This window comes from Peromyscus leucopus, chromosome 13 (assembly GCF_004664715.2).
Source record: "Peromyscus leucopus breed LL Stock chromosome 13, UCI_PerLeu_2.1, whole genome shotgun sequence".
NCBI classification, from domain to species: domain Eukaryota; kingdom Metazoa; phylum Chordata; class Mammalia; order Rodentia; family Cricetidae; genus Peromyscus; species Peromyscus leucopus.
Window position 1 is genome coordinate 56912264 of NC_051074.1, and position 15781 is coordinate 56928044.

At 39.1% G+C, this 15781-nt stretch overlaps 1 protein-coding gene across 3 annotated transcripts in view; it reads left to right on the forward strand.

Annotated features, from left to right (window-relative positions):
• Window positions 1–15781, forward strand: part of Sf3b1 (splicing factor 3b subunit 1) — a 47379-nt gene that overhangs the window by 9462 nt on the left and 22136 nt on the right. The window contains exons 2-7 of one of the 3 annotated variants that reach the window (XR_003736320.2): window positions 2911–3077; window positions 4392–4496; window positions 5366–5480; window positions 6921–6976; window positions 7284–7363; window positions 9316–9338. Coding sequence is in view for 2 of the 3 variants with exons in the window: in XM_028886352.2 (XP_028742185.1) it covers window positions 2911–3077; window positions 4392–4496; window positions 5366–5480; window positions 7284–7363; window positions 9316–9486 (638 nt within the window). In the remaining variant the exon portion in view is untranslated. Of the gene's footprint in view, window positions 1–2910; window positions 3078–4391; window positions 4497–5365; window positions 5481–5516; window positions 6977–7283; window positions 7364–9315; window positions 9487–15781 lie in introns of those variants that run through there. The other 2 variants (XM_028886352.2, XM_028886361.2) reach the window with 2 other exon arrangements.

Sequence of the window (15781 nt, forward strand, 5' to 3'; positions counted from 1 at the left end):
AAAAACCAATCAACAGCAACAACAAACCCCAAACTTAACTGTGGTGGTTCTGCTTGAAACCCTAGTATTCGTGAGGCCAGGTAAGACGGATTTCACACAAGTTGAGGCCAGCCTGTGTACATTGTAAATTCCAGGTCAGCCAAGGGTTACATGTGAGACCTGTCTCAAAACATGCACACAAAAGCACCAACTACCACCCAAGTAAAGTGTTAGGTGCATAGTATGAGGGAGAAAAGGCTTGAATATTTCAGAAAAGAGCACTGACGTGTTAGCCAGTTCTCCTAACTACCAAGAGGTCTGCTAGTGTTCCTCTTGGACATTCTAGAGGCACTAAAACAGTGCCAGACATAAACAGAGTGGGTAGAGATTTACATTTTTTCCTAAACACATTCTCTATCATTCTGTATGTACTTCAACTATCCTCCCCTTCTTTTCCTTCCTCCCCCTCCCTCCTCTTTCCTTTCCTTTCCTTTCCTTTCCTTTCCTTTCCTTTCCTTTCCTTTCCTTTCCTTTCCTTTCCTTTCCTTTCCTTTCCTTTCCTTTCCTTTCCTTTCCTTTCCTTTCCTTTCCTTTCCTTTCCTTTCCTCTCCATTTCCTATTTCCTCCCCCCCCCATCCTGTCTCTTTGTCTTTCTGTCTTTCTTTTTCTTTTTTCTTTTTTCTTTTGGTTTTTCGAGACAGGGTTTCTCTAGCTTTGTCCCTTTTCTGGATCTCGCTCTGTAGACCAGGCTGGCCTCGAACTCACAGAGATCCACCTGGCTCTGCCTCCCGAGTGCTGGGATTAAAGGCGTGTGCCACCACCGCCCGGCGTCTTTCTGTCTTTCTTAAGACAAGGTCTTGTTACATAGCCCTCCCTAACTGTCCTGGAACTCACTATGTAGACCTGGCTGCTGGCCCCACACTCACAGAGCCCTACCTGCCTCTGCTCTCCCTCCTCCCAAGTGCTGTAATTAAACGCATGTACCAACACATGGTCAATTTTTAAAAATTTTAAAATATAAATATTATTCAAAAAAGATAATAGTGGTCGGCCAGTGGTGGCGCACGCCTTTAATCCTAGCACTCCGGAAGGCAGAGGCAGGCGGATCTCTGTGAGTTTGAGGCCAGCATGGTCTACAGAGCGAGTTCCAGGACAGGCTCCAAAACTACAGAGAAACCTTGTCTCAAAAAACCAGGGGGGGAAAAAGGATAATAGCAAAAAGCAAACCAGGAAAATATAGCTCAAATTAGGTTATTCTGACAGTGCTTCTCTTCTTGTGGGTTTCTGAAGTTACAAATTGGGAGTTGTTATACTTGTTTATGCAGTGCTAGGAAATTTCATTCTAGTACATCCAATTAGAGTGTATTGAAGAGAAAACCAAAGAGTGTGGGCCATGCTGAGTCATACCTGTAATCTTAGCAGTTAGGAGTTTGATCCCAGGAACTCATGTAGAAAGCTAGATGGATGCATCTAGCTGGAGAGATGGCTCAGAGGTTAAGCGCACTGGCTGATCTTCTAGAGGTCCTGAGTTCAATTCCCAGCATCCACATGGTGGTTTACAACCATCTTTAATGAGATCTGGTGCCCTCTTCTGGCGTGCAGGCAGAACACTGTATACATAATAAATAAATAAGCCTTAAAACAAAAGCTAGGGGGCTGGAGAGATGGCTCAGCGGTTAAGACCACTGACTGCTCTTCCAGAGGAACTGGGTTCAATTCCTAGCACCCACATGACAGCTCGTAACTGTCTGTAACTCCATTTCCAGGGGACCCTCAGACAGACATACATCAGGCAAAACACCAATGCACATAAAATAAAAATAAATAAATTAAAGGAAAAAAAGCTAGATGTGTAAAAAGATGCATAAAAGTGGATGCATAATCTCAGTACTCTTACTGCAAGATGGCAAACAAAGACAGGAGAATTGGTTAGAAGGTTTGGGGCTAGCTAACCTGGAGCCTACTGTACAGTGTGAAACAGGCCTTGACCTAGCAAGTAGAAGGAGGTGGCTTACCAGCAAGTTTGTTACCTGCTGGGCCATTTTGCTGGCTCTACTGTGCTCAGTTTAATGCTTTTTTTTTGGTTTTTCAAGACAGGGTTTCTCTGTGTAGCTTTGTGCCTTTCCTGGAACTCACTTGGTAGCCCAGGCTGGCCTCGAACTCACAGAGATCCGCCTGCCTCTGCCTCCCAAGTGCTGGGATTAAAGGCGTGCGCCACCAACGCCCGGCTAATGCTTTTTTATACTTGATCTTAGCCAAAAGGCAGGGAAGTGATTCATACTGTTTGTTTTATATCTCTAATAATGGGTTTTATTTTGTGCTATAATACATGAGGCTGGGTATCAGATTATACAATGCTCAGCAAGTTATGCACCACTGAATTATGTCTCTAGTTCAGTTCTGGTAGTGGTAAGTTTAAATAATTGTGAATATAGCTCTGGTTCCTGGTGAACATCAACAGTTTTAATTTTTTTGGCTGCCAGAGATGGCTCACCAAGTCACTTGCACACAAGCTTAGTAACTTCAGTTTGATTCCTGGAACCATGTAAAGGTAGGAGAGAACCCAGTTTTCAAGTTATCTGGTCTCTACACATTTGTACATGTGCCGCACATGCTAAAAATAAATACATATTTTAGCGTAATTTTTTAATTGCTGTAATTTTTTAGTTAGGGGAAGGTTTAGAATTTCTCGATTAATTTTGATAGCCCATTCTAATGGTTAGGGTAAGTTGTAGTTGATAACATAGTAAATCAGATCTTTGGGTTTCTGTCATCTGTTGAGGTAAGGGATGAAATAGATGTGTAGGTGGACTACTCTTTTAACCTCTTTCATGGTCAAGTCGCTTAAACTTTTCTATGTTTAAGGTTATTTTGATAAGATCTTATTAAGAGCTCTTTGGAATGTGAAATTGTTTGTTTTCTTTCTTACAGATATTGAAGCACAGATTCGAGAAATCCAGGGCAAGAAGGCAGCTCTTGATGAAGCCCAAGGAGTGGGCCTTGATTCCACAGGTTATTATGACCAAGAAATTTATGGTGGAAGTGATAGCAGATTTGCTGGATACGTGACATCAATTGCTGCAACTGAACTTGAAGATGTAAGTTGTAAGAGGCAAGGTTTTTGATTTTGCTTTTGTTTTTGAAAAAGTTAAGAAATAGAGGGGATTTTTCTGTTTGAGTTGCATGGTTAAAAGGAGAGAGGACCCCATCCCCCTGCTGTGTAACCCTAGACGACCTGGAACTGGTTATGGAGACCGACCATGCTTGGCCTCAAACTGTCTTGTCTTCCAAGTGCTGGGACTGAAGGTGGTTACTCCCTGGTTTTTGATACAGTTTTTCAGGATCTGCCTATTTTTTGCCTCCTGAATGCTGGAGCCCTCCCCATGCCCTCAGATACTTCCTGAAGTGGTCAGTTTTCACACACACACACACACACACACACACACACACACACACACACACACACACGCAAGACAGGGTTTCTTTGTGTAGCCCTGGCTGTCCTGAAACTCACTTAATAGACTGGGTTGGCCTTGAACTCACAGATGTTCCATTTTGGCTGAACAAAATAGAACATCAAAGGTTTTTAATGTAAATTCTACGTAGCTTTTCTTTTGACCATCTCAAACATTCAAATTTGGTGAAATAACTATTTAATCTGTTTTTGCATGATTGCAATTAGACAGAATTCATATAGATTATCAAACTTGCTGTTGATGATGTTTTGTTTTGAGACAGGATCTCATTATATAACCTTAGTTGACCTTCAACTCACCATGTAGACCGAGCCTCTCAAGTGCTGGGATTAAATGTGTGCCCCCAGTGGCTCCCCCCCCCCCCCCCCCCCGCGCGCTCAAACTGGTTATTTTTGTAAAATTCAAGTCACATCTTTGTCACTGGCACTTTTCCCCCTTGGTAGAAAGGTGTTTGTGTGATTGTGTGATTGTCCCAAAGATGAAATTCTAGAGGCTGATCGGAGACTAGTGTTTGCAGAGGATGTCCTCACCCTCTGTGTATGTGTGCGTGCGTGTGTGTTGAGACAGTGTCAGTTCATGCTGGCCTTAACCGAGTGCTAGGGCTAGGGATTCACTGTTGGCACTGCCACCCTTGTCCTAGCACGCCGTTCCCCTGCCTGTTGTAGAAGCTAAGAAACAAGGATCTTCATTTTAAACTGAATTTATAGATACGCTTTCTCGAGAGTCAACAAGTGTACCCGTTTTATACTAGAAAAGAGAGAGTATATGTGGCTGTGTCAGCACACTGTTAAGGAAGTCAGTACATTTGATAACAATTACTGCTTACTTATTTCTGTGATTAAAGTGAAGAGTTCGAAGTAAACCTATGATAGTTGCCAAATTATACATTTTTATGTTCTGACATTTGTTTGACTTTTTGGGTGTGTTTCATTGCAGGATGACGATGACTACTCATCATCTACAAGTTTGCTGGGTCAGAAGAAGCCTGGATATCATGCCCCTGTGGCTTTGCTTAATGATATACCACAGTCAACAGAACAGGTGACTTCAAAATTTATTCAGTTTACAAAGAGGGACTGAGTTCTAATGGAAGCACAGAAGTTTTAGCAGTCAATTCTGAGACTATTTTGAGAGAAGAGCTGACTTGGGAGAATCAGAAAGAACTGTTTGGTAAAGGCATCATTACATGAAGTGTTGACTTCTGTAAACTGATCAGCCATACACACTTTTTCTTTCTTTTTTTAAATTTTTTTTTTTATATTTTTTATTTTTTGCAGTTGTAACCTTTTTTAAGTTCATAATTCAGTGGCATGAATTACATTCAGGATATTAATTACACTCATGATATTCATTAATTACATTCATGATATTAATTATATTTGTGGTATTTATTGATTACATTTGCAGTATTCATTCAATAACTATATTTATGATATTAATTACATTAATTATATTGATTTATTACATTCATGATATTATATCCTGATACTACTGTCCATTTGTGGGGCTTTTCCATCACATAAAACAGAGATTCTGTACTTAGGAAATCATTATTCTATATTCCTTTTTTGTCCATCTTGAGATAAACGTCTAGTCTTTCTGTCTATATATGAATTTGTATATTCTATGTATTTCATGTAATACAATTCTATAGTATTTGTCCTTTTTTTAAATGTAAAAACATTTTATGTATAACTGCGAGAGAAATACCACACAGATAGCTTGAACATAAAAACAGGTTATAATTCAAAAGTTCAGAGTTATTTGAAACTGGAAAATATTTTCTCTGTAGAACATAGTAGAAATGATAACATTTTTACATAAATGGTTTGTTTACTTGATATGTGTCTGGTGGGGAAGTGTTGGTCGTGTGATAGAGTGGCCATTAAATGAAACAATCCTTTTTCCAGTATGACCCGTTTGCTGAACATCGTCCTCCAAAGATTGCAGACCGGGAAGATGAGTACAAAAAGCATAGGCGGACCATGATAATTTCCCCAGAGCGTCTTGATCCTTTTGCAGATGGTAATTCTTTCCCACTTTTCTATAAGTATTCAGAAATTTATTTTAATTAAGTTGTCTTTAGCCCTTTGATTTTTTTTGGCATGCTTATGAATTTGCTTTTGTTTTTTTAAAGACCCCCTTATAGATTTGTATAGATTTGGTTGAAGTCACAGATGCCATAGTCTTCATCTTTATAATGCAAGTTTTCTTTCCAGGTAGAAGGACAAGAAAATAATGAGCCAATGCCATAGAAACGCAAAGGGTTAAAGGTTTTTCTTTTACTTTTGTTTTGGGTACTCTTGGTATACTTTGAACAAATGTGGTTTTCTGCTCAAAATACTTCAAATTATTGCAAGTTTTCATTCCAAATTCTAGAGTTTTGAATTGTTACTTTTGAGAAATTGTTTCTCACACTAGAGTCCCCTCATATCCTTAAAGCTTAGTAAATGCACCTACTTTGCTCTATGCAAATTTGTAGTAAAAACGAAAGTTACGTACAAAGACTTTGTCTGTAGTAGTTGGAGTCTGTCTTGCTAATTGTAGTGTGCAAGGGGCATAGCGAGCCTGGTGGAAGCTCTCCTCAGTGCGTGAGTGAGTCCCACCCTCAAAACTAAGTGCCTGATTTAAAATAGATCTGCTGCAGGTTCACAAGGTAGACTTTCAGCCTGCATGAACTAATAGGGATATTCTTTTCTTTACTTGCATTATTGTAATTGATTTAAACATGTATGTCAGAATTCACAGGCCCATACTAACTGTCCTTAATTTCTTTCCTACAGCAGTACTGCTATATGCCAGTCCTGTCTGCATTCTTAAGGGTGCAGTTCAACACATCCTCTCTAGATTATGGTGAAAAAGTATTCCAAAGGAAGTCTTATCAGAGCTAGTGTCAGAAAGAATGACACTACCAATTGGGCATGATCGTCAGCATAGGAGATGTTTTAGAATTTTATTATTTTGTCCTAAATTTTAATGCTATACTACTTGTATAGCTAATTATCACATTTCTAAAGCATAGTGTGCCTTTGTTGATCTTGTTATATAATGTTTGGGCTTCTTTAAGATATTTTGCAGTTTGAAAAGCAAATACTGAAACTTTAATCAAGAGACTAACACATCTCTTTGTACACCACTTTTCTTTTGTGTGCATTGTAATAACTGGTAGAAATAATATATCTTAAGTAATATATTTCCAGTTGTAATTGTACTTTCTAAGAAATAGAATTATATTTTGGGTCAAGAAAGAAATTTTAAAAAGCATGAAGCCCTTTTTAGTAATGTGACATGAGAGTAAGATTGTAGGTATATTAGATTTTCTAAGTTACAACTGTTTAGATCACTGTATGAAGAACTTATGTAGTCAGTTACTGTAGTCAGGATTTTAACAGCTTGCAACAGGTAATGTTTTGAATATAAATATCTTTCCAAAGTGTTACTAATGGTAAAGAGATAATTTTCTAGGCTTCTATTCTGCTGCTTGAAGTCAGAACTGCTGATGGAGACAAAGGCACGAAAGTGTACGTATTCCGGATTAGCAACCCAGGAACCCATCACTTCTGAAGACTCTAAACTGTGCTGTCATTTTGCTTTATCTATGCATTAAAATAATTGTTTTAAACTGCTGTAGATATGTTTGTGTTCAAACAGGTTAAATTGATCAGCAAACTCAATAAAAAGTAAGATGTATAATTATCAAAGTTTTCCACCAAAAAATAAATTAAATGATTATGGAATAACATAATATTAGAGCAGGGCAGAGAAATCAGTTGAACCTAATATCCTTTATTTATTGTACTCTTGTCCTGTTGCTGTTCTTTTCTGCAGGAGGGAAGACCCCTGACCCTAAAATGAATGCCAGAACTTACATGGATGTTATGCGGGAACAACATCTGACTAAGGAAGAGGTAGGAACTCACTTCTCAGCGTAATGGCTGTGAAGTAATTGAAGAGAGTTTAAGAGAAGTTTACAGTAGAGTTTTTGTTGTTCACAGCAATTTTTCTTTCCCTTGAGACAGGGTTTTTCTGTGTAGCCCTGACTGTTCTGGAACTCACTCTAGACTAGGGTGGTCTTGAACTCATAAAGATCCACCTGCCTTTGCCTCCTGAAAGCTAGAGTGCTGGGATTAAAGGTGTATGCCACTGCTGCCCAGCAATTGTTTTTTAAAGATGGTCTTATGTAGCCCTGGCTGGCCTAAAACTCAATTCTGCCTCTCACGTGCTAGAATTAAAGGTGGGAACAAGCATGATTGGACTGTAGTATTTCATTTGTAAAAATTACAAATTAAGTTAAAAAATTATCCCAGAATTAGATCACCTTTGAAACTTGATATTTTAATTTGTGGAGCTCTTTGGTCTTCTGTGTGCATATATGCTTGGGGAGGTGTGTAGGGAGTTTAGTATACCTCAGGGAGCTAGGGGTCACATTAGTTCTTAAAGAATCCCTACTGCTCATTTGGTTTGGATGTAGATGAAGAATTCTGAGTGATCTTCTGGCTTACTAATTCTGTGTTAGTTAGCACAGAAGCAGTGCTGGGAAGCTAAACCTCAGCTGCTTTTTGTCATTTTTGTTTCATCACATATTTATTTGTGTGTATATGCTTATGCCATGGTTTATGCCATGGTGTGCATGGAGGTAAGACAGCTGGCAGGAGGCAGTTCTCTTCTACCCAGTGCGTCCAGGGACTAAATGCCTGCCTAAATGTCAGGCTTGGTGACAATTGCTTCTACCAGCTGAGCCATCTTGCTGTCCCCAGTCTTGTTCTTTTTGATTGTTCTTTGAAGTGTAGGGTCTTCCTCTAGCCCAGGCTAACCTAGAACTCACTCTGTAGTTCCATAGTCACAGGCTGATCTCTAACTCAACGGAATCTTCCTACCTCTGCCTCTTGAGGATTAAAGTGCACACCACCATAACTGGCTGGGGTTGTTTTAATAGCTACTCTATCTTTATTAATAACATAATTAAATGAAGTTTGTTAGGTGAATTAAAAGAGAAGTGGAACCTCATTTTAGAATGAAAGAATAAAGTAAGTGCATTTGTTATGACATTAAGTTGCTTTTTGTTTTAAAGTTTTTTTTAAGATTTATTTATTATATATACAGTATTCTGTCTGCATGCATGCCTACATGCCAGAAGAGGGCACCGGATATTGTTATAAATGGTTGAACCATCATATCTGCTGGGAATTGAATTCAGGACCTCTGAAAGAATAGAATGCTCTTAACCTCTGTGCCATCTCTCTATCCCAACACTAAGTTTTATTTTTGCCTTTTTTGTTCTTTTTTGTTTTTGAGACCAGAGTCTTGCTATGTATCCTGGCTGGTGTGGAACTCTCATTGGTCTTAAATTCAAAGAAACATTTCTGCCTTAGACAATGGATCACAGGCGTGTGTCACTACCCCTGGCTTATTTTTGTGTCAATGAGTTTTAAAAACTTTTAGTTTCATATTTTTCAGTTCTCTGCTGTTAGAGTGGAGATCTTATTTACTGACTAGAGATTTTACTTTACAGTAAGATCTGTTTCACTAGCTTTAAAGTGTAGGCTGTTAAAATTCTGGAGTTGCTTATATACTGTTTAGGAAGAAAGACAGTGCTGTAGAACTGCAAATACATAATAGCAAAGATAAGGAGCAGTACCAGAACTAGGAACAGAAAATAAAATGAGTGGAATACCAAATAACTTATTAAATAGAAATGAGTATACTAGTGGCATAAAGACTTAGCTGACAGAATTCTTCCCCTCCCATTTGCTGATGCAGAAATTGAACAGAATCTCAGGCATGCCCGGTACCTGTGAGTTTTTTCTTCTAATGAAACAATGTGAAAGATAAGTATTCTGCTCTTTCTAATGTTTTTCAGAGAGAAATTAGGCAACAACTAGCCGAAAAAGCTAAAGCTGGAGAACTAAAAGTCGTCAATGGGGCAGCAGCATCCCAGCCTCCCTCAAAACGAAAGCGGCGCTGGGATCAAACCGCTGACCAGACTCCTGGCGCCACTCCCAAAAAGCTGTCAAGTTGGGATCAGGCAGAGGTAATTTTTTTCTTTTGATTGCTTTTTAAATTTTTCTCTATGGAGTGGTTTAAGTGACAGAAGTTTATTTTCTCATTTATGGAGGGTCAGAGTCTGGATCTTACTGCTAGCAGGGTGCTGTCTGGTGAGAGCACTTGGTCACTCTTTTCTGTCAGTCTTGCGAGGATTCGATTTTCTTGTCCCTTTTGATCTCATTTAACCTTGAATATCACCAATCTCTGACTGCAGTCACATCAGAGGTTACAACCTCAGTACCTGAATGGGGGCAGGGCGTTGTTCATTCCATGTGCTGAGGAAAGGACTGTTCTCTTTGAGCTTTAGTGCCCGCCCTCCCTCCCTCCCTCCCTCCCTTCCTTCCTCTCTCTCTCTCTCTCTCTCTTGTCTTTCACTCATTCACTCATTCACTCACTCATTCATTCATTCATTCATTCATTCATTCATTCATTCATTCATTCATTCATTCCCGAGGTTTTGCCTTATAGCTCTGGCTACCCTGGAACTTGCTGTATAGACCAGGGTATCATCACACTCTGAGATTGACCCACCAAGTGCTGGTATTAAAGGCGTGCACCACTACCACCTGGCAGAGTCAATGTTGTTAGCTGCTGAGATATTTCTCCCACCCTCCTTGCCCTCCTTTTTCTTTTCTCTGTTTTTTTAAGATAGGGTTAGATGGGGTCTTGTTGTGTAGCCTTGGCTTGCCTTAAACTTGCTATTTAGACTAGGCTGGCTTTGAACACACAGAGATCTGTCTCCTGTGTCCCTAGTGCTGGGATAAAGGTGTGCAGTCTGTCCACTTCTATTCCTTAGACTTGTATATTTGTCTTAGTTGGACAGGTTTGGATACTTAATAGGTATTTTTGTTTGTTTGTTTGTTTGTCTTTGAGACAGGGTCTCATGTAGCCTGGCTCACCTTTTTTATTGATTGATTGATTGATTGATTTTTTAAATTACATTCATGGTATTCATTAATTACACTCATATTAATTACATTTGTGGTATTCATTGATTACATTTGCAGTATTCATTCAATAATTATATTTATGATATTCATTAATTACATTAATTGTATTGATTTATTACATCATGATATTATGTCCTGATACTATTATCCATTTGTGGGGTTTTTCCATCACACAAAACAGAGATTCTGTACTTAGGAAATCATCGCTCTATATTCCTTTGTTCTCTATCTTGCTAGCTCACCCTTAAGTCATGTTGTAACTGAGAAAGGATGACTCCGAGCTCTTGATTCTCCCACTTCTACCTCCCAGGTGTTGGGATTATAGGTACAATTCACCATACCTTGCTGATGTTTCAAAATTCTTTTTGAAGAGGAAATGATGAGTTAGTTCCCTGTATCATCTTTCTGCCCCTTTGGCTTGCTCCCTTGGTGTTCTTACATCTGCTGGATTCACAACTGTCAGCCTGTTCTCTTTACTCTGCTTCGTCCTTTCCAGAAACACACTTTGAGTAGTGCTACTTGGAAGTACAGATAGTTTGTTTTAATGACTCTATTTCTGTCACAGTGCTCTTAATTGTTGTTAGCTCTAGCTTAGCCCACTGTGTATTATTTACATATCATGAAAAATTCATCTTTAACTAATAGTATTTTCCCATTTTCAGGATTGGTCTACATTAAACCCAATACATAGTTTTCAGTTTAGTTTAATGTGGGAGCCCATTTTCAGGTTTCCTAGTGACTTTACCCAGCTGGTCTGCATAGAGAGGATGATTGGACCACAGGCCTGGGTACAGGTGTCTGAGATGGTCTGCAGTTGGCTGTGCTGGGGGGTGGTCTTTTGCATTTCTATTAATACCCTATGACAGAGACAGTCAGGGCTCGTTGGAATAGGTTCCAGGCCGTCTCGAGGCTATCCTATATTTTCTGTTTATCTCCACACTAAATCCTTCTAGCTAATATTTCCTGCTGCTCCAACACAAGAGCACTCTGGGGAAATGTGGGGGTGGTAGATAGCCCCCCCCCCACAGTTTAAGACAGATCCTGAGGACTCTCCGTTTTCTCATTGAGAGAATGTGATCCTGCTATGCATAATTCATGACTACTTATATTTATTTTTCTATTTTTTTCCCTTTATTTTGTGTGTGTATGTGAACGTGCATGTGTACATGTAGAGGTCAGAGATAAGCCATAGAAGTTGGTTTTCTCCAAGTGAGTTTTAGTGATGGAATTCAAGTTGTAAGGTTTGGTGTCAGATACCTTTACCCACTGAGCCATCTTCTGACCCATCCCTAATTTTAATTCTGTTGGTGTTCAAAGCTAATTTAAAACAAGATTTATAGATTTATTATTTATACTTGTCTGTGTGTCTGTATGTGGGTTTGTGCAAGTGTGAGTACAGTGCCAGTGAAGGCCGGAAGAGGGTGTTGGAGCCTCTGAAGCTGGAGTTAGAGGTGTTGTGAGCTGTCTAAGTTCTGGGAAACTAAACTTGGATACCCCCACCCTTTGTTTGCTTTGTTTTGTTTTGTTTTTTCAAAATAGGGTTTCTCTGTGTATCCCTCCTGGCTGTCCTGAAACTTCTTTTCTCTCTGCTTCCTGAGTGCTGAGATTAAAGTCTTGTGTCACCATGCCTAGCCCAGAGCTATGCATTGCGTTTAATGTAGACCAATCCTGAAAATGGGAAAATACTATTAGTGAAAGATGAGTTTTTCATGATATGTAAATAATACACAGTGGGCTAAGCTAGAGCTAACAGCAATCCACAGTGACAGAAACAGAGTCATTAAAACAAACTAGATCCTAGCTGTACTTCTGAGTTTTTAAAGCCAAGATAAACTTGTTTTACTCAGAATAGCTTAGCTGTGTACTTGTAACTAGACAGAAGAGTTAATTTTTTATTTTTATTTTATTTTATTTTATTTTTTGTTTTGTTTTTTTGAGACAGGATTTCTCTGTGTAGCTTTGTACCTTTCCTGGAACTCATTCAGTAGCCCAGGCTGACCTCGAACTCACAGAGATCCGCCTGCCTCTGCCTCCCGAGTGCTGGGTTTAAAGGCGTGCACACACCCCCCCCCCCCCTCAGAAGAGTTAATTTTTTAAAAAAGATTTATTACTTTTAGTTACAGGTATGTCTGCGAATGCACACCACACATGTACAGATACCCATGGAGGTCAGGAGAAGGTGTCAGAGTTGGAGATCCAGGCTGTGAGGAGCCACCAATGTAGTGGTAGGAACTGAACTCAAGGTCTTTGCTAGAGCAGTTAAACGCTCTTACCTGCTGAGCCGTCTTCAGTTGAGTCTGATGGGTTTGTATAACAACCATCCTGACTCAGACCCATCAGCTTATTTATGGAAAGTAGGAGGCATGACAGGAGGATTCACATTCCCACCTCTTCTTTGGATAGGAAGAGCAAATTAAGATTGTGAATAATTCATTTTTGTTACTTACCTTATCCAGAATTTTTCCATGCTGAATAACAGTCTTTAGCTGAATGTGGTGCTGTATCCTTATAATCCCTCCTCCCTAGGGAGGGTGAGGCAGGATTATGAGTTCCAAGCCGGTTTCTGGGCTGCTTCATCCCCTTCCCTCCCCGTGCCACCACCACGACACTGCATATTTGAGCTGTTCTGCACTCTTGGGTCTCACTTTAATCCCCCTCTAGTCTCTTCTTCCCACTGATCTTGGCAGCATCGCAGTAGTAAAGGTATTTGCTGCCGAGCCTGCCAGCCTGCATTCCACACATTTATAACTTTAGTCTACAACTACATCAAAGACCTCAGAAGGATATAATATTACCTGAGAAACGGGAGAAGGATGCAAGCAACTTTCGGGAGTCTTGCGAGAGTAGACAGAGACAGCTGGCAGCCTGGACAGTCATCCAAAGTTCTCTTGTAAAGTTGGGGCATCTGTCTTCAGCCCACAGGCCTAGAGTCTCTCAGTCACTTTTCTCTGTGTCCTGTAGAATGTCTGGCAGTTTCCTCTGCAAAGCAGGAACCTGAAGGACCATTTTGCCAAGCAAAGTTCAGTGATCACCTTCCTATGGGTCCTGCATGTACAGTTGATCAAGCAGTCCAGGCAAGAACAAACAGTTTATTGCCCAAATGGCTATTTTTGCCAAGAAGATGATAAACTCCATATGGAGTTTCTTTGATGCTCATCTTCATCTCTGAAGTAAATTGGTGCTGCCAGGAACAGACAGACATTTCTTGTTGTCCAGAAAGTCTAAATTTTTAAAACATTTTAAATGCCATATTCTGTAGGTCTTTGAAGTGTTTGAAGATAACCTATCTGAAATATATCTATGTATCCCTAGAAAACTTAACTAACATGGCTACAAGTATGATTATCATAGATGACTAAATATTAATCTATTTCTTAATTTCCATTACAATTTTAAATGAGCTGTATAAACATAATACCTTAAACAAGAGTAGAAATATACACACAGTATAACAAAATTAACTTTAAATTTGTATCAATAAACTAAAATCTATACCAATGTAAAACTTTTCAAACAAGTTGTTGCTCTTTAAAAGTAGATTCAGTAATCTACCCTTTCATCCTATCATATCTATAACATATCCCCTTTTCTTCTTTAGAAAGAGATCACATTAATAATCAACCTGATTTAAATAAAAATATTGTTTTTTTTTCTCTGTCCCACACCAGAGGGCTCTTCTGATTTGGGACAAAAGAATCTTTCAACCTTTTTTTTTAAGCAATATGTTTGGGTTTAGAGAAGGAGTGAGCCAATTCCATCTCTAAAGCCAGCTTGGTATATTCGGGAATTTGGGCGTAGCTTCTCTTACTACTTTCTCCTGGAGGGGGGTGCTGTATCTTATGGGGACACAAAGACAATTTTAGGATTATGGAGTAGTCCGTGAGGGTGTATCATCTGAGCCAGTTGCCTTGAAACTGTTCTGGATGTTGGATCATCTGGGCCATGGTGTCATCGGCAGATCTTTCTGGGAGTCTTGGCTGGTCAAACCTGATGTATCTTACTTGATCTGGAACAAATCCATAGCCTCTGTGGCTTTCTGTGGACACAAAAGCAGAGCCTCCTTTCCAAAGCAACATATCCTTACATCCAAATTTTGAAGTCAAGGTACCTTTAAAATATAGATACTGGCCTAACTCAACTTTTATGATCAAATGTTTTTCTGCAGTTAAAAATCCCAAAGATAGGGGGCTGGAGAGATGGCTCAGTGATTAAGAGCACTGGCTTCTATTCCAGAGGTCCTGAGTTCAATTCCCAGTAACCACATGGTAGCTCACAACCATCTGTAATGAAATCTGACATGAAGGCAGAACACTGTATACATAATAAATAAATAAGTCTTAAAAAAAAATCCCAAAGACAACACAGTCGAGATTTTCTGTGTAATATCCATCTTAAGTGGCTTATTTTTATACTACCTCTACTGTCTCTTTAATGACTTTATTTTTAAACACTATTTCTTTATATAACTGTATATATTACTTTTTCTCTCTCTTCCAAGCCTACGTACATTTTTACACACATGGTAAAACATTTAAAGTCTTGTTTCATCTGAATCTGTCTTATTGTGAATCTGTTGTTTTAAACTAGGGCTAAAATAGCAGCTTTGGCTGATGGCTCTGCCCACTTCAACTTCCCATCATGGCAGTGGTACGTTTACCACCATCTCTGGGAACCTTCAACTCTTAGAAACAGCGGTTCTATGCTTCTATCAAAGCAGCTTGTAGCCCAGAGCTCTGGGTTGCCTGAAACCATGTAAACCAGATTGGCTCTGCACTCTGCAGAGATTTACTTTCTTCTGGCTTATAACATGTTTTAAAAAGTATGTTCCTTCTCCAGAGGTTCTGTGAGATCCAGCTTGGAAAGCATGAGTTTAAATCAGAACTGAAAGTCTTGTATTGGAGATGTAGATAGACAAATGTCCATGGATTTTCTAAAGCCACAGAGTTCTTAGTCGTCTATTTTAAGATATTTTGTATGATTTAGAGATGATTTTAATTGCCTTGTTTTCGGTTTTGAATGAGTTTATTAAGTGTACAGCACATAAGAGTAAAAGAAAACTGCACAGCCTCCATTCTAAATGGATATTCCTGCTGGATACTTAAGGTCTGGTTAATTTGGGGTGTGTGTGTGTGTGTGTGTGTGTGTGTGTGTGTGTGTGTGTGTGTGTGTATTTACAAATTTGTTTATAATAAAAATTTTTTAAAGGAATAAGAGAACAATAACTAATAGATAAGATAGATACAGCAGATAAATAAAACTTTATTGAATGAGGGTTTTATAATATCCAGAAGAGACAGCTGGAGTAGCCTGAATAAGAAAAAAAACAAAAGT